Source organism: Lepidochelys kempii, chromosome 8 (genome assembly GCF_965140285.1).
Source record: "Lepidochelys kempii isolate rLepKem1 chromosome 8, rLepKem1.hap1, whole genome shotgun sequence".
In the NCBI taxonomy this organism is placed as follows: Eukaryota; Metazoa; Chordata; order Testudines; family Cheloniidae; genus Lepidochelys; species Lepidochelys kempii.
The window spans coordinates 105554776-105573354 of record NC_136387.1 but is presented as its reverse complement, the minus strand read 5'-3'; the positions used below and the strand labels follow the sequence as shown (position 1 = coordinate 105573354).

The 18579-nt window shown below is 55.1% G+C and overlaps 2 protein-coding genes across 10 annotated transcripts in view; one reads left to right on the top strand and one right to left on the bottom strand.

Moving 5' to 3' along the window:
- Nucleotides 1–1156: 1156 nt before the first annotated feature.
- On the bottom strand, nt 1157–10370 carry TMEM53 (transmembrane protein 53). Of its 2 annotated transcripts, XM_073357943.1 has the most exons (3): nt 10267–10370; nt 5443–5555; nt 1157–1960 (listed from the first exon to the last, which is right to left on the bottom strand). In XM_073357943.1, the coding sequence occupies exons 1-3, from the start codon at nt 10319–10321 to the stop codon at nt 1304–1306; spliced, it is 825 nt and encodes a 274-aa protein (XP_073214044.1). In that variant the 5' UTR covers nt 10322–10370; the 3' UTR covers nt 1157–1303. The 2 variants fall into 2 exon arrangements, with proteins under 2 accessions (XP_073214044.1, XP_073214045.1); XM_073357944.1 differs by lacking the exons at nt 5443–5555; nt 10267–10370 and adding an exon at nt 4378–5431.
- Nucleotides 10371–10592: 222 nt separating this feature from the next.
- ARMH1 (armadillo like helical domain containing 1) overlaps nt 10593–18579 on the top strand; it is a 31155-nt gene continuing 23168 nt past the window's right edge. For 6 of the 8 annotated variants that reach the window (XM_073357941.1, XM_073357939.1, XM_073357940.1 and 3 more), the window contains exon 1: nt 13090–13228. The gene's annotated coding sequence lies outside the window, so the exon portion shown is untranslated. Of the gene's footprint in view, nt 10628–13089; nt 13229–16076; nt 16256–18579 lie in introns of those variants that run through there. The other 2 variants (XM_073357935.1, XM_073357934.2) reach the window with 2 other exon arrangements.

Here is an 18579-nt window from a genome sequence, read left to right as displayed (position 1 = left end):
CCAACTAAATCATCCCAGCCAGGGCTTTGTCAAGCCTGACCTTAAAAATTTCTAAGGAAAGGAATTCCACCACCTCCCTAGGTAACGCATTCCAGTGTTTCACCACCCTCCTAGTGAAAAAGTTTTTCCTAATATCCAACCTAAATCTCCCCCAATGCAACTTGAGACCATTACTGCTTGTTCTGTCATCTGCTACCGCTGAGAACAGTCTAGAGCCATCCTCTTTGGAACCCCCTTTCAGGTAGTTGAAAGCAGCTATCAAATCCCCCCTCATTCTTCTCTTCCGCAGACTAAACAATCCCAGTTCCCTCAGCCTCTCCTCATACGTCATGTGTTCCAGTCTCCTAATCATTTTTGTTGCCCTCCGCAGGACTCTTTCCAATTTTTCCACATCCTTCTTGTAGTGTGGGGCCCAAAACTGGACACAGTACTCCAGATGAGGCCTCACCAATGTTGAATAGAGGGGAACGATCACGTCCCTCGATCTGCTGGCAATGCCCCTACATATACATCCCAAAATGCCATTGGCCTTCTTGGCAACAAGGGCACACTGTTGACTCATATCCAGCTTCTCGTCCACTGTAACCCTTAGGTCCTTTTCTGTAGGACTGCTGCCTAGCCATTCGGTCCCTAGTCTGTAGCGGTGCATGGGGTTCTTCCGTCCTAAGTGCAGGACTCTGCACTTGTCCTTGTTGAACCTCATCAGATTTCTTCTGGCCCAGTCCTCTAATTTGTCTAGGGCCCTCTGTATCCTATCCCTACTCTCCAGCATATCTACCTCTCCTCCCAGTTTAGTGTCACCTGCAAACTTGCTGAGGGTGCAATCCACACCATCCTCCAGATCATTTATGAAGATATTGAACAAAACCAGCCCGAGGACCGACCCTTGAGGCACTCCACTTGATACTGGCTGCCAACTAGACATGGAGCCATTGATCACTACCCGTTGAGTCTGACAATCTAGCCAACTTTCTATCCACCTTATAGTCCATTCATCCAGCCCATACTACTTTAACTTTCTGGCAAGAATACTATGGGAGACTGTGTCAAAAGCTTTGCTAAAGTCAAGGAACAACACGTCCACCGCTTTCCCCTCTTCCACAGGGCTAGTTATCTTGTCATAGAAGGCAATTAGATTAGTCAGGCATAACTTGCCCTTGGTGAATCAGGATTTTATTATGAGCAGAGAGATGCTGAAGAAAGAGACAGAGAGCACAGTTTGTTTCTGGTATGATCCCAGTGAAGAGGGAGCATCTGCTGGGGGTCTTTACACAGGCACTTGCTATCTCTGCCTTGGTGAACACTACGCACGTCCAGCGCAGTCATACATGAAAGAGGTGCAGAGGCTCATGTAATAGGAGGGATATGCCAGCAAGTGACTCACATGAGCAGAGTCTGAGAAGTCCACAGCTCTCACTGCAACATTGTGCTGCCGCCGGGCCTCGATCATGTGCTCTATGTCACTGGCCAGGATGATTCTGTCACCCTTGGAGTAGAGGTAGAGCTCGGGCCACCTCGAAGGCCCCTTCAGCAGGGCGTCATAATGGATCTCATGGAAGAAGCGAGTCACTGGATACATCAGGATCCGCAGCACCACCACCAGGATGGCGAAGACAAGCAGGAGGCAATACTTGAGCAGCACGTTAGTTGATCCCAAGACAACTGCCAAGGCACGCAGAGTCCCCGTCAAGTTTCTTCTGCCCGGGGAGCTATCAAAAATGGTGCCCACCACCTTGAGGTTGCTGAATTGCCCGTGCATGTGGATAAGCTCTAGGATGTAGCGGTAAAGCATGACCCCGCCATTGCTGAACACATGAAACAGCAGGGGTTTCTTTTCAATTTTATAGTCAAAGAGCAGCTCCAGGAGCTTTCTAGCTTGGGTCTGGAGGGACCTGATGCCAAAGCTGTCTGCGAAAAACACCATCTTCCATGGAGCTGTGTAGCGGATAACTGTGCACCCCTGGGAGGAACAGAGAGAGAGACCCATCAAGGGCTGTATGTTACATAGAAAGGCAAGCTCCTTCAGGATCCTAATCTGCCACTGTGTTCATAGCACTTGCCCTGTAGGAAAGAGCAATGGTCCCCTCTTCCTGAATTAGGAATTGGCCAGGGCTGGCTCACCATTAGTGTATCTTTAGTATAACATCATCCACAACATTGGTGAAGAAGAAGGAATTTCCTCCCGTCCCTGGCTGGTGATCATTTGGGCCCAGTAGCATCAGGACCCGGTAATACTTATCCCAGCCAAGATCCTCTATAGAAGCCATTTTTATGGGTGGCCTTTTTTGAAGCTTGCTAACCTATAACTATTTGATCAGATGGGGGAGAGATGGGGGTGTCACAGTAGATTCCACTTAAAAGCCACCTTGATATTGACAACTTCTGGTTAATAGCAACATTTGGCCAAGAACCAATCGCGTTCCATTGACTTTAATGTTAATGGGATTTGGATATTGGTAATACCATGCTGATTATTAACAACATGTTTTAGAAGAAAGACCCCAACTGGAGGCAGGTTTGCAAGGTTGCAGCCAGGGAAGGAAGTGCTGGGACATACCTTCCCTCACTGCAGCCCTGCAAACCTGCCTCCAGCCAGCACTCACCCTGTCCTTGTGCTTCCTTCTAGGGCAGTGCCCTGAAAACCTACCTGTGTCCAGGGTCAGCACAGGAGGTAAGGGGCTGTGGGCAGGGAAGGAGTGGGGGATGCAGCCCAGACACCAGAGCTGCACAGTACCTCTCCCTGCACCCAGGGAAGGAAGCACTAGGACATGCTGAACCCCAACCCACAGGGAATTCAAGGAGAGAGACCCTCCGTGCCCCATTCCCTGTAGAAAGCCCCCACATCTGTGCTGCAGCCCCCTCTCTGCTGCTGCCCTGCCCACATGCAGGGAAGATCTATCCCAGTGTTTCATTCCCTGGCTGCAACCCTGCAAAGTTGCTTTCCACTTATTACCAACTGACGGATAACGGCAGCTTTTGCTGGTAACTGAGGAACTGTTAATAAGCGGAACCATGTACCAAAGAGCTTAGGGCGCTTGGCTACATAGCGAAGCCCCCACATTTAGATATATGCACTGTATTACTCTTTACTAATGGTAGGTTTTAATGATGTCAGGCACCCAGGTGCTGAAGCAATGGGCCCCCACAGAAGTTTCTATATAAATGCTAGCTGTAGTAGCACTCCATCTTTTACATTAGCTCAGCAAAGGCATTTATTGGCATTTCTGCTTGAGAAATGCAGAGAAAAGGCATTCAAACAGCTATGTTCAGAGGAGATTGGGGAGAAGGGAGGAAGAAATCTTCACCTATTCTAATAGATTTAAAAGCATCTGGGTTTTGCATTCATACTTCCTAGAGGAAGGAAGGTCCACCCACATCCCTATTAGAACCCTACACATCCCTTCACTTCCCCTGGATTTCCTACCCTCAAGGGTCTGCATCCTGCCCATCCTCCTTCTGGCCAAGGAGGACTTGCCAAGTGTCCCACAGCAGCATGTCAACAATCCTCAGTAGACCAGCAGGGGTGCCTGATGGCCCCATGGCAATAAAAAGTACCGCATTATCCATCTTTTCCCACTGGCTGAGCATGCTGCCTCCACTGGGCTTCCCACCCACACAAAGCATGAGGCTGGCAGGGGAGCTGGGGTCTCCCACTTGGCATCGCAGAACACAAAACCATGATAATTATCAGGTGTACCCTCCCCCTTCAGTTTCTGAGTCCATAACCACCCTATGGCTTCAGCTTCATTTGTAAAGATTCAAAAAGTTCATTTAAGAGATCTTGGAATTAGGGAAATAAAACCCAATAATAATAAAAAAGCCAAGGTAACATAATCACTCAAGTAATTGCAGCTAAGCACACCAGAAAACAAACCCTCCCAAAAGCCTCCCGCATCTCGTCAACCCTCCAACACCTTATGATTTGAAACTTTTACTCATTGTATGAATAAATACAGCTGGGATAGTGGTTTCACTGAAACTATCTATCTGGAAAGCAGCATGCGGCAGGTGCAGTCTAGCTGGGGAGTTCAGCCCACAGAGGAAAATAAGTACATGACATAAAAACTACAACCCTCATATGGCACCACATGCAAATCAAATGTTCTGGTTTTGGGTGTTTGATATAATAAAAAAAATCCACAGAGTAAAAAATTAGTCAAAAACCCAATTTTCCATTAAAATGGCAATGGAAATTTTTCTCCCAGACACAGTTGTGTGGCTTAATCCTTGTAAAGTGCTAAATATTAATCATATAAGGGTCAGAAGGGCGTTCATTCTCCATGGCTCATTCCATCCTTAGAGTCTCTGTTAGGGTTGCTAAAAAGGGAACTAGGTAGGACTAAATGAAACTGTGTATTTTAGAATGCAGACACCTACCTTTCTGGCAACGGGACTGAGACACCAAATGCATTTCATATAGGATACTGAGCAGTTGCGGAATGCTGTGGCCAGTTGCAACTGAGCAGTGAAATGCTGTTACCAATCCTGAGACATCCAGTCACAAGTCATTCTGTACTAGAACACACTTTAATATATGATCTCACGTCAGGTTAAACATTAACAGTTCAGAGGAGGGCATGTGAGGCAGTCATGCTGGGTAGTATTCCAAGTAGAACTTTGGCATCTATCTTTGTAAAAAATTTGGAACCAAAACAAAGTCCATTCTCACATATTGCGAAAGAGATGAGAAATAATGGGCCTAGATTCCATTAGGTCCAAAAGCCATGCATTTTCCATCATTCCATAGACCAGCAAAGCAACATATTTTAAAAGGGGACTGAAAATGAGACAGACACTGTCAGAAACTTCCATTTCTAGGTCACTATACCAAATCCTGTCCAGGTTGGTAATGACTGAACATTGTTACCATCTGATGGCTGTTCCATAAATTGTGTGAAATGAGTTTAGGGGCATTAAATCAATCCCCAGTAGCCAGGCAACCTGATCACAAAAGCTATCAATAACCAGCACACTTGTTAGTCTCAGAAGAAAGGCCAGAGGCTGAATAAGCCATGGTTGAACTTGCCTTTGACCCTTAAAGTTGGCCCTGCCAGGTCTGTACAGATGTATGCAGCCTGTACTCACTGCCCATGTTATACATGTTCTGTGGATAAACGGAGGACAAAGATTTATACTGGTTTTCAAATCTTTAAGACTTCAGAAACTTTGAAAAAAGGCAAAAAATAATTCCTTTTAGGAAGCACTTCCTGCCTCTGTCGTACACATAACCAGGGTCTTAAAGACAGCGTGCAGAGAATGTCAACATGCTACTTGAACATCCAAGGAGCTTTCACACAAAAATAAGCCCAACACTTTCTTCTAGGGCTTCTCTGGAGTCATAAGAAGGGGTAAGGTCTTTTCACCAGAGTGCAGGGGAGAAAATTCCTCAGGTAGCCTTGCTACAGCTTTATATTGGCATAGAAAGATGAATGATGCACTCACCTTCTGATGGTAGATGGTGCTGTATTTCGCCAGGTGTCTATCACGGCAGCCAGCCCACCCCAGCAGAATTACCACAGGCAGGTTATTTGCGTTTCCCCTCTCTGGACTAGTGTCTGAAATAAACCAGAAGATTTTTAAAAATGAAACTGCCCTTCAGTCCACTAGAGTCAGAGCGAAATTGCGACCAAACTAGTTAATAAGGATAGTGGGTTTAACCCACCCCCGAGCCTGTAGTGCAGCTATTGTGCTGATAGGCTGCGGAAGGAATCCAGTTATCAGCTAGGATTGCCGTATTATTTGTGGTACAATACAATCAAGACTGGGGCCCTATTGTACTGGGCACAGTACCAAACATAAATGACAAATCTTGCCCCGAACAACTTCTAGTGTAAAGAAAGACAAAAGGCTACAGGCCAAGGTAGGACACAAATAAGGGGGTAAAGATGCTAAAAACTAGAAGCTCACATTATAAATGTTTCTAAAATTCAGGGTTCAAAAAAATCCATTTACCAGTGGCAAATTTTAGGTTTTTCCATCACCGTATGTGGAGGGAAACAGGCTCACTGATTTTTGGACAAATTTACATTTGCATTAAAAAAAAAATTTCCAGCTCAGTTGGTTACTTAAGGCTTGTCTACACATGGAGTTAGCTCTGATCCTTTGAAAGTGCGTTAAACTAAACAGGAACAAGGAACAAAATAAGAGTGTTTACATGAGGAGTTAATCAGGAATAACTCTATGTGTAGACAAGCCCCAAAGATATTAGTTTTGTCTTGTTTTTAAGCTACCCCAATAGAGCTCTCGGTCCTTTAAAAAGACATAAAAAGAGATGGTAGTTGCCGCAAAGATTTTCCAACCTAATATCAGATGCAGTGGAATGAGAGTGACAGACACCAGCTGGAGAAGGACCTGGGCTATGGCAATAAGCTTACAGGTGACACTCTGGCCCTGCCCAGTGTTGTTTCCATACACAGACCATTCTGCCACAAATAACTGTTTCTGATTAACACTCCCAGGCACAAAGGAAAGGAGGACTTGTGGCACCTTAGAGACTAACCAATTTATTTGAGCATGAGCTTTCGTGAGCTACAGCTCACTTCATCGGATGCATACCGTGGAAACTGCAGCAGACTTTATATACACACAGAGAATATGAAACAATACCTCCTCCCACCCCACTGTCCTGCTGGTAATAGCTTATCTAAAGTGATAAGGCACAACAGAGGAAGTGATTTAGAGGAGGCGGGAGCCCTGTGTAAACCCAGCTCTCCCTGAAGCCACCAGGGAGCACAGCCCAGTATCCAAACAGGATTATTTTGCTAACAGGAATGTAAGATAGAAGGGTTAAGGGCAAATCCTGCAACAGCAACACCCCTGACGCTAAGCCCCCTAGGCTACTAGGGACAACACTGCACAGCCCCTGGGGACATCAAACACTCGCACCCCTCCTCCCGGGGCATCAGACACCTGCCTCCCCTCACCTATTCCTCCTGGGACATCAGACCCCCCCCTCACCTCACGCTGTCCCCCCTGGCATCAGACCCCCTCCACTTTGCCCTGTCCCCCCACCTCTTCCCCCCGGGGCATCAGACACCCCCTCACCTCGCCCTGCTCCCCCACCTCTTCCCCCCAGGGCATCAGACACCCACGCCCCTCACCTCACCCTGTCCCCCCCTCACCTCTTCCCCCCCGGGGCATCAGACACCCACCCCCCCAACCTCGCCCTGTCCCCCCCCACCTCTTCCCCCCAGGGCATCAGACACCCACCCCCCCCGACCGCGCCCTGTCCCCCCCCACCTCTTCCCCCCAGGGCATCAGACACCCACCCCCCCGACCTCGCCCTGTCCCCCCCCACCTCTTCCCCCCAGGGCATCAGACACCCACCCCCCCGACCTCGCCCTGTCCCCCCCCACCTCTTCCCCCCAGGGCATCAGACACCCACGCCCCTCACCTCACCCTGTCCCCCCCCCACCTCTTCCCCCCAGGGCATCAGACACCCACGCCCCTCACCTCACCCTGTCTCCCCCCCCACCTCTTCCCCCCGGGGCATCAGACACCCACGCCCCTCACCTCACCCTGTCCCCCCCCCACCTCTTCCCCCCGGGGCATCAGACACCCACGCCCCTCACCTCACAATGTCCCCCCCCCACCTCTTCCCCCCGGGGCATCAGACACCCACGCCCCTCACCTCACCCTGTCCCCCCCCACCTCTTCCCCCCGGGGCATCAGACACCCACGCCCCTCACCTCACCCTGTCCCCCCCCCACCTCTTCCCCCCGGGGCATCAGACACCCACCCCCCCCGACCTCGCCCTGTCCCCTCCCACCTCTTCCCCCCGGGGCATCAGACACCCACCCCCCCCGACCTCGCCCTGTCCCCCCCACCTCTTCCCCCCCAGGGCATCAGACACACACGCCCCTGACCTCGCCCTGTCCCCCCCCACCTCTTCCCCCCCAGGGCATCAGACACACATGCCCCTGACCTCGCCCTGTCCCCCCCCACCACTTCCCCCCCAGGGCATCAGACACACATGCCCCTGACCTCGCCCTGTCCCCCCCTCACCTCTTCCCCCCGGGGCATCAGACACCCACCCCCCCCAACCTCGCCCTGTCCCCCCCCACCTCTTCCCCCCCAGGGCATCAGACACACACGCCCCTGACCTCGCCCTCGCCCTGTCCCCCCCCCACCTCTTCCCCCCGGGGCATCAGACACCCACGCCCCTCACCTCACCCTGTCCCCCCCCACCTCTTCCCCCCGGGGCATCAGACACCCACCCCCCCCGACCTCGCCCTGTCCCCTCCCACCTCTTCCCCCCGGGGCATCAGACACCCACGCCCCTCACCTATTCCTCCTGGGACATCAGACCCCACCCTCACCTCACCCTGTCCCCCCTGGCATCAGACCCCCTCCACTTTGCCCTGTCCCCCCACCTCTTCCCCCCAGGGCATCAGACACCCACGCCCCTCACCTCACCCTGTCCCCCCCCACCTCTTCCCCCCAGGGCATCAGACACCCACCCCCCCCGACCTCGCCCTGTCCCCCCACCTCTTCCCCCCAGGGCATCAGACACCCACCACCCCCGACCTCGCTCTGTCCCCCCACCTCTTCCCCCCGGGGCATCAGACACCCACGCCCCTCACCTCACCCTGTCCCCCCCACCTCTTCCCCCCGGGGCATCAGACACACACGCCCCTCACCTCACCCTGTCCCCCCCCACCTCTTCCCCCCGGGGCATCAGACACACACGCCCCTCACCTCACCCTGTCCCCCCCCACCTCTTCCCCCCGGGGCATCAGACACCCACGCCCCTCACCTCACCCTGTCCCCCCCCACCTCTTCCCCCCCGGGGCATCAGACACCCACCCCCCTGACCTCGCCCTGTCCCCCCCCCCACCTCTTCCTCCCAGGGCATCAGACACCCACCCCCCCCGACCGCGCCGTCCCCCCCCACCTCTTCCCCCCAGGGCATCAGACACCCACCCCCCCGACCTCGCCCTGTCCCCCCCCACCTCTTCCCCCCAGGGCATCAGACACCCACGCCCCTCACCTCACCCTGTCCCTCCCCACCTCTTCCCCCCGGGGCATCAGACACACACGCCCCTCACCTCACCCTGTCCTCCCCCACCTCTTCCCCCCGGGGCATCAGACACACACGCCCCTCACCTCACCCTGTCCTCCCCCACCTCTTCCCCCAGGGGCATCAGATACCCACCCCCCCCGACCCTGCCCTGTCCCCTCCCACCTCTTCCCCCCAGGGCATCAGACACCCACCACCCCCGACCTCGCTCTGTCCCCCCACCTCTTCCCCCCGGGGCATCAGACACCCACGCCCCTCACCTCGCCCTGTCCCCTCCCACCTCTTCCTCCCAGGGCATCAGACACCCACCCCCCCGACCTCGCCCTGTCCCCCCCCACCTCTTCCCCCCAGGGCATCAGACACCCACGCCCCTCACCTCACCCTGTCCCCCCCCACCTCTTCCCCCCAGGGCATCAGACACCCACGCCCCTCACCTCACCCTGTCCCCCCCCCACCTCTTCCCCCCAGGGCATCAGACACCCACGCCCCTCACCTCACCCTGTCCCCCCCCACCTCTTCCCCCCCGGGGCATCAGACACCCACCCCCCTGACCTCGCCCTGTCCCCCCCCCCACCTCTTCCCCCCAGGGCATCAGACACCCACCCCCCCGACCTCGCCCTGTCCCCCCCCACCTCTTCCCCCCAGGGCATCAGACACCCACGCCCCTCACCTCACCCTGTCCTCCCCCACCTCTTCCCCCAGGGGCATCAGACACCCACCCCCCCCGACCCTGCCCTGTCCCCTCCCACCTCTTCCCCCCAGGGCATCAGACACCCACCCACCCCCGACCTCGCTCTGTCCCCCCACCTCTTCCCCCCAGGGCATCAGACACCCACCACCCCCGACCTCGCTCTGTCCCCCCCCCACCTCTTCCCCCCAGGGCATCAGACACCCACCCCCCCGACCTCGCCCTGTCCCCCCACCTCTTCCCCCCAGGGCATCAGACACCCACCCACCCCCGACCTCGCTCTGTCCCCCCACCTCTTCCCCCCAGGGCATCAGACACCCACCCCCCCGACCTCGCCCTGTCCCCCCACCTCTTCCCCCCAGGGCATCAGACACCCACCCCCCCGACCTCGCCCTGTCCCCCCACCTCTTCCCCCCAGGGCATCAGACACCCACCCACCCGACTTCGCCCTGCCCCCCCCACCTCACTCCTCCCCGCAGGGCCTCGGACACGCGCCGCCCCCCGGACCCGCCGCGCCCGCGAGGACCCTGGGGACCCCACCCCCCGGCCAGCCCCGTACCCGGCCAGCCCCCCGGCGGCAGCTCGATGGTATAGTCCAGCTCCCTGGCCCCCATGCTCGGACGCGCTGAGGAGATCGCAGCCCCACCCTCGGACCGAAGCGCCCGCCCCCCACAGCGGAAGTGACGGCCCTCTCCTGGACCGCCAGCCAATCGGAGCGCTCAAGGGCCACGCCCTGTGACCTCACATCCTAGCAACGCGCCTCTCACGGGCAAAGAGAACCCGCGCCCCTAGCAACCGCTCTCTCTCCAGCGCCCCGCCCACCGGATCGGAATGAGGCTCTCCATTGGTCGAAGGCTGGGTGAGGACGGCCTGTGGTTTGTTCGTCAGGATGTCAATCAATCTGAAGAGCTGGCGGGGAGGTGAGACGGAGTCGCGTCCAATCGACACCCCTTCTATAGGGCGCACCAGCGCTGGGCGGCCGGGGGGGGGGTGCAGGGTGGGGGTGGTAGGCGGGGGGTACGGGCAGGGAGGGAAGGGCTGGGGGGTGGTAGGTGGGGGGAAGGGCGGGGGTGGTAGGCGGGGGGTACGGGCAGGGAGGGAAGGGCTGGGGGGTGGTAGGTGGGGGGAAGGGCGGGGGTGGTAGGCGGGGGGTGCAGGCAGGGAGGGAAGGGCTGGGGGTGGTAGGTGGGGGGTGCAGGCAGGGAGGGAAGGGCTGGGGGTGGTAGGTGGGGGGGTGCAGGCAGGGAGGGAAGGGCTGGGGGTGGTAGGTGGGGGGGTGCTGGCAGGGAGGGAAGGGCTGGGGGTGGTAGGTGGGGGGTGCAGGCAGGGAGGGAAGGGCTGGGGGTGGTAGGTGGGGGGTGCAGGCAGGGAGGGAAGGGCTGGGGGTGGTAGGCGGGGGGGTGCTGGCAGGGAGGGAAGGGCTGGGGGTGGTAGGTGGGGGGTGCAGGCAGGGAGGGAAGGGCTGGGGGTGGTAGGTGGGGGGTGCAGGCAGGGAGGGAAGGGCTGGGGGTGGTAGGTGGGGGGGTGCAGGCAGGGAGGGAAGGGCTGGGGGTGGTAGGTGGGGGGTACAGGCAGGGAGGGAAGGGCTGGGGGTGGTAGGTGGGGGGGTACAGGCAGGGAGGGAAGGGCTGGGGGTGGTAGGTGGGGGGGTACAGGCAGGGAGGGAAGGGCTGGGGGTGGTAGGTGGGGGGTACAGGCAGGGAGGGAAGGGCTGGGGGTGGTAGGTGGGGGGTACAGGCAGGGAGGGAAGGGCTGGGGGTGGTAGGTGGGGGGGTACAGGCAGGGAGGGAAGGGCTGGGGGTGGTAGGTGGGGGGTACAGGCAGGGAGGGAAGGGCTGGGGGTGGTAGGTGGGGGGTGCTGGCAGGGAGGGAAGGGCTGGGGGTGGTAGGTGGGGGGTGCTGGCAGGGAGGGAAGGGCTGGGGGTGGTAGGTGGGGGGTGCAGGCAGGGAGGGAAGGGCTGGGGGGTGGTAGGTGGGGGGTACAGGCAGGGAGGGAAGGGCTGGGGGTGGTAGGTGGGGGGGTACAGGCAGGGAGGGAAGGGCTGGGGGTGGTAGGTGGGGGGTGCAGGCAGGGAGGGAAGGGCTGGGGGGTGGTAGGCGGGGGGGTGCAGGCAGGGAGGGAAGGGCTGGGGGGTGGTAGGCGGGGGGGTGCTGGCAGGGAGGGAAGGGCTAGGGGTGGGTGGGTGGGGGGGTGCTGGCAGAGAGGGAAGGGCTGGTGGGTGGCAGGGTGCAGGCAGGGAGGGAAGGGCTGGGGGTGGTAGGTGGGGGGTGCTGGCAGGGAGGGAAGGGCTGGGGGTGGTAGGTGGGGGGTGCAGGCAGGGAGGGAAGGGCTGGGGGTGGTAGGTGGGGGGTACAGGCAGGGAGGGAAGGGCTGGGGGTGGTAGGTGGGGGGGTACAGGCAGGGAGGGAAGGGCTGGGGGTGGTAGGTGGGGGGTGCAGGCAGGGAGGGAAGGGCTGGGGGTGGTAGGTGGGGGGGTACAGGCAGGGAGGGAAGGGCTGGGGGTGGTAGGTGGGGGGTGCAGGCAGGGAGGGAAGGGCTGGGGGTGGTAGGTGGGGGGTGCAGGCAGGGAGGGAAGGGCTGGGGGTGGTAGGTGGGGGGGTACAGGCAGGGAGGGAAGGGCTGGGGGTGGTAGGTGGGGGGGTGCTGGCAGGGAGGGAAGGGCTGGGGGTGGTAGGCGGGGGGGTGCAGGCAGGGAGGGAAGGGCTGGGGGGTGGTAGGCGGGGGGGTGCTGGCAGGGAGGGAAGGGCTAGGGGTGGGTGGGTGGGGGGGTGCTGGCAGAGAGGGAAGGGCTGGTGGGTGGCAGGGTGCAGGCAGGGAGGGAAGGGCTGGGGGTGGTAGGTGGGGGGTGCTGGCAGGGAGGGAAGGGCTGGGGGTGGTAGGTGGGGGGTGCAGGCAGGGAGGGAAGGGCTGGGGGTGGTAGGTGGGGGGTGCAGGCAGGGAGGGAAGGGCTGGTGGGTGGCAGGGTGCAGGCAGGGAGGGAAGGGCTGGTGGGTGGCAGGGTGTAGGCAGGGAGGGAAGGGCTGCTGAGTGGTGATGGGGGGGAAGGGCTGGGGGTGGGGGGGGTGCAGGCAGGGAGGGAAGGGCTGGTGGGTGGCAGGGTGCAGGCAGGGAGGGAAGGGCTGCTGAGTGGTGGTGGGGGGGAAGGGCTGGGGGTTGATAGGTGGGGGGTACAGGCAGGGAGGGAAGGGCTGCTGAGTGGTGGTGGGGGGGAAGGGCTGGGGGTTGATAGGTGGGGGGTACAGGGAGGGAAGGGCTGGGGGGTGGTAGGCAGGGTGGGTCGGTGCAGGCAGATGCAGGGGCTGAGGGTTGGTAGGTAGGGGTGGGAGTGGCAGGATGGAAAGGAGTAGGGCAAGGATGGGGTGGATGCAGGCAGTAGGGGAGGGCAGCGGGGGTTGCTCGATATATAAGAATGGCTATACTGGGTCAGACCCAATGATCCATCTAGCCCAGTATCCTGTCTCCTTACGGTGGCCAATGCCAAATGCTTCAGAGGGAATGAACAGAACAGAGCAGTTATCAGGTGATCCATCCTCTGTCATCCACTGCCAGCTTCTGGCAATCAGAGGCTTTGGGACACCCCAGGCATGGGGTTGCATCCCTGACTATCTTGGCTCATTACCATTGATGGACCTGTTCTCCATGAATTTATCTAATTCTTGTTTCAATCCAGTTACAGTTTTGGTCATCACAACATCCCCTGCAACGAGTTCCACAAGTTGACTGCGTTGTGTGAGGAAGTAATTCCTTTTGTGTGTTTTAGACCTGCTGCCTATTAATTTCATTGAGTGACCCCTGATTCTTGTGTTATGTTAAAGAGTACATAACATGTCCTTATTCACTTTCCCAACACAAATCATGATTTTGTAGACCTCTATTGTAACTTCCCTTCATTGTCTCTTTGCCAAGCTGAACAGTCCCTGTCTTTTTAATGTGTCCTGTATGGAGAATGTTCCATGCCCTTAATCATTTTGTTGCTCTTCTCTGCACCTTTTCCCTTTCTAATATATCTTTTTTTGAGATGGGGTAACTAGCACTGCACACAGTTTTCAAGGTGTGGGGGGGGTACTGTGGATGTATATAGTGTCATTATGATATTTACTGTCTTATGATCTATCCCTCTCCTAATGGTTTCTAGCATTCTGTTCGCTTTTTTGACTGCTGATGCACATTGAGCAGATGTTTTCAGAGAACTATCCACAATGATCTCTTTCTTGAGTGATAACAGCTAATTTAGACCCCATCATTTTATAGGTATAGTTGGGATTATGTTTTCCAAAGTGCATTACTTTGCTTTTATCAACATTGAATTTCATCTGCCTTTTTGTTGTCCAGTCACCCAGTTTTGTGAAATCCCTCTATAACTCCTCGCAGTCTGCTTTGGATTTAACTTTCCTGAGTAATTTTATATTGTCTGCAAATTTTGCCAACTCACTGTTTACCCCTTTTTGCAGATCATTTATGAATATGTTGAACAGTACTGGTCCCATTACAGACTCCTGGGGGGCACCGCTATTTACATCTCTCCATTCTGAAAACTGACCATTTATTCTTACCCATTGTTTCCTGTCTTTTAACCAGTTACAGACCCATGAGAGAACCTTCCCTTTTATCAAATAGCTGCTTAGTTTGCTTGCAAGCCTTTGGTGAGGGAGCTTGTCAAAGGCTTTCTGAAAGTCCAAGTACACTATACCCAGTGGATCACCCTTGTCCACGTGTTTGTTGACCCTCTCAAATAACTCTAATAGATTGTTAAGGCATGATTTCCCTTCACAAAAGCAGTGTTGACTCTTCCGCAACAAATTGTGTTCATCTAAGTTTCTGATAATTCTATTCTTTACTATAGTTTCAATCAGGTTTGCCTGGTACTGAAGTTAGGCTTACTGGCCTGTAATTGCCAGGATCGCCTCTGAAGCCTTTTAAAACTCAGCATTACATTACCTACCTTTCAGTTGTCTAGTACAGACGCTGATTTAACACAGTTAGTAGTTTTGCAATTTCATATTTGAGTTCCTTCAGAACTCTTGGGTGAATACCATCTGGTCCTGGTGACTTATCACTGTTAAATTTATCAATTTGTTCCAGAACCTCCTCTATTGACACCTCAATCTAGGACGGTTCCTCAGATTTGTCACCTAAAAAGAATGGGTCAGGTTTGGGAATCTCCGTGACATCCTCTGCAGTGAAAGCTGATGCAAATAATTCATTTAGCTTCTCTCCAATTACCTTGTCTTCCTTGAAAGCTCCTTCAGCACCTTGATTGTCCAATGATCCCCAGATTGGCAGGCTTCCTGCTTCTGATGTACTTAAAAATTATTTGCTGTTAGTTTGTGAGCCTTTTGGTAGTTGCTCTTCAAATTCTTTTTTGGCCTGCCTAATTATACTTTGACACTTGACTTGCTAGAGTTAACGCTCCTTTCTATTTTCCTCAGTAGTATCTGACTTCTGATTTTTAAAGGATGCCTTTTTGCCTCTGCCTCTTTTACTCTGTTGTTTAGCCATGCTGGTATATTTTTGATACTCTCACTACTTTTTTTAATGTAGGTTATACATTTAATTTGAGCCTCTATTATGGTGGGGTGGGTTTTTTTAAAGTTTCGATGCAGCTTGCAAGCATTTCACTCTTGTGACTGTTGCTTTTCATTTCCATTTAACTAGCTTCCTCATTTTTATGTAGTACACTTTTCTGAAGTTGAATGCTACTGTGGTGGGCTTCTTTGGTAATTTCCCCCCACAAGGATGTTAAATTTAATTACATTATGGTCGCTATTACCAAGCAGTTCAGCTGTATTCATCTCTTGGCCCAGATCCTGTGCTCCACTTAAGACTAACTCAAGAATTTCCTCTCCCCTTGTGGGTCCCAGAACTAGCTGCTCCAGAAGCAGTCATTAATGGTCTCTAGAAACTTCAACTGTGCATTCCACCCTGAGGTGACATGTACCCAGTCAATATGGGGATAGTTGAAATCCCCCATTATTAGTGAATTTTCTATTTTTATACCCTATCTAATCTCCCTGAGCATTTCACAATCACCATCACCATCCTGGTCAGTAATACATCCCTACTGCTATACTCTTATTATTCAAACATGGAATTTCTCTTCATAGATAGGGGTGGGTAGGGGAAGGATGGAGTGGGGGAGGTGAGGATGGGTTGAGTAGGTGGGTGCAGGCAGATGCGGGGAGGACTGAGTCAATAGGAGTGGGTGGTAGGTGGGCAGGGTGGGGTTGGGTGAGGACTGGGTGGATGGATGGAGCTGGGGCTCGCTGGGTGGCAGCAAGGGAGGGTGGGATGAGGGCTGGGTTCATGGCAGATAGGGTGACAGAAGTCTGGCAACTCTGTCCATGTTCGGGACATCCTCCCCACTGGGAAAGGAAGTGCTGCCAAACCATTCCAATAAGCCGGAGACCTGCTGGCTTAGTTTGCTATTGGCCTGGCTATGTAGGAGTAAGGCAGAGAGATTCTTTTAGGACTGGAGGAGACACAGTGCTTCATGGAATAACGAGCATGGTGCGAGAGCCAGCCAATCACCCCCAGAAGACAACCACGGGTAAAGGAAATGACCAGGATCTCACACAGCCCCTTCCTCAAAGAGCTATTGGGAGCCATGGGGGAACTGAAGAGGGTGTAGGGGCATCCCAGCTGGGGTGGGGCGAGCATTGGAGGAAATGGAGTTTAGCAGAGCTAGCAAGGGGACTAGTATTAGATGGATTTGGGCATAGGCGCCAACTTTTCCAGGTGCCGGTGGATGCTCGCCCCTGGCCCTGCCCCCATTCCAACCCCTTCCCCAAATTCCTGCCCCACCCCGCCTCTTCCCAGAGCATGCTGCGTTCCCCCTCCTCCCCCATTCCTCCCAGCACTTGATGCCATGAAACAGCTGTTTCGCAGTGCCAAGCACTGGGAGCTAGGGGGAGAAGCAGGGACGCGGTGCGCTCAGGGGAGGAGGCGGAGCAGAGGTGAGCTGGGGTGGGGGCGCAGGGTGGGGATCTCTGCACCCACCAATTTTTCCCCATGGGTGCTCCAGCCCCGGAGCACCCACGAAGTCAGCGGCTACGGATTTGGGCGCCAACTGGGTTAGAGGGAGAGTAGGTACCGGGTTTGGGGGCAAAAGGGTGCTGGGGGTGTCAGTGGGACCAAGGAGAGAGAATAGTAGGGGGCTGCTTCAGCAGGGGGTCTGGAGAAGGAGCAACGGTCATAGAGCTTTAGGGAGGGAGGAAGGAAGGGGCCTGCTGGATCAGTGAGGATTGTGGGTTTGGTGGGGGGGCAGCAGAGTCTTCCCAAAAGTGGAGGGGCAAAGGCCCGCCCCCCCGGTCCCGTCCCTGCCCCATCTCTTCCCCCCAAAGCCCCACCCACGGCTAAGCCAGAGCAGGGCCAGGGAGCTTGGGACCCTCTACCTACCCAGGGTCAGGGGGTCCCAAGAGCAGACCCTGGCCTGCAACCCCGCCTCCTTGGCCCGCTGCCCAGGGCAGGTGGTGGGTCTGCGGCTCCCCATAGCTGCCTGCGTGGCTCTTGCTCCGACCCAGCTCCAGCCTGAGGGCAGGGCCTTGGAGCTGCGCCATGGTAAGAGCCGCCCAGACAGCTGTGGGGAGCCACGGACCCTCCACCTGCCCTGGGCGGAGGGCCTGGGGAGTGGGGCCATGGGCCAGGGGCAACTGTTGGGCAGGCACCACTACCCCGGGCAGCTGGAGGATCCATGGCTCTCCACAGCTGCCTGGGCTACTGGGGCCAGGCTCTAGCTGCCGGCCTGGCCGGGGGGCAGAACCTCGGAGGGAAGAGATACGAGCAGGGGTGGGGACCATGGCGAAAAGTGGATGGGCCAAGCAGGCTGTAACTTGTGCCAGGGGCTGGGCAAGGCTTGGAATCTGGTGGGTGCAAAGATATCTTAAAACCACTTTTTCCTTCCCATCTCCCAACTCATCCAGGGCTGCACCTCCTAAACTCAAGGTGCCACTCACAGCTACCTAGTGAATAGCCAACAACAGTTCCTAAATCACCTGGGTTTTCCTTAGAGTCCTCCCAACAAAGTACTGACTTGGTGTCCAATCCTCTAAGCTTATCTGATCTAGCGAGATGAGTGAGGCAGCTCATTGAGTAGCTGGACCGGACAATTTGGAGTGAGGAGACTTGGTTCTGTTCTCACTCTGCCACTGAGTTACTGTGTGAGCTTGGGGCAAGTCTTTCCCCCTCTCTGTGAATTTGTTTCTGTATCTGTAAAATGAGGATAATAAGAATACTTACCCCTATTTATAGGGCACTTGGAGATCTTTGGATGAAGAGCACCAGATATGTGCATAATATTATAACAGTCAGTCTGGTACCATTATGTCCTCAGTTAGTTGTATTGTGTGATCATTTTCAGACCAACTCTTCTCCCCAGCTGGATAATAGGAAAGCACCTTTTATTCCTCAAATCCTCCTGTCCAGAGGCTGGTGATGGTGTTTCTGAACAGTGAGGATTATTGCTGCTTCCTAATAAAAGCAGGATAAGAGCACACCATCAGCATCTCAAACATAAATATGGAAATGTTAATTTAGAATCAATTTTGGGATGCTTCAGACTGTTAAGTTCTTTTAACTAGATTTCTGTAGAGGACATAGGAGCTCTTTATGGGCCTGTAAATTTGATGCAAACCGTCTCTGTGAAATACTCATTCCCTCAACACACTAGTTGTTCTCTCAGTGTCAGTCTTGAGCCTTGCACATAATGTTTCACAAATATTCTGTAAATCACTGGAAAAAGCTCATGAGACTGTGAAATATGACTTTCGACAAAGGGCTCCTAACAGGCCAGTCTCCCATCAGCACTAACATTTGTTATGGCTAATAACACTTCCAATCACAACTATTTTGGGAAAACTGATTTATTTTAAACCT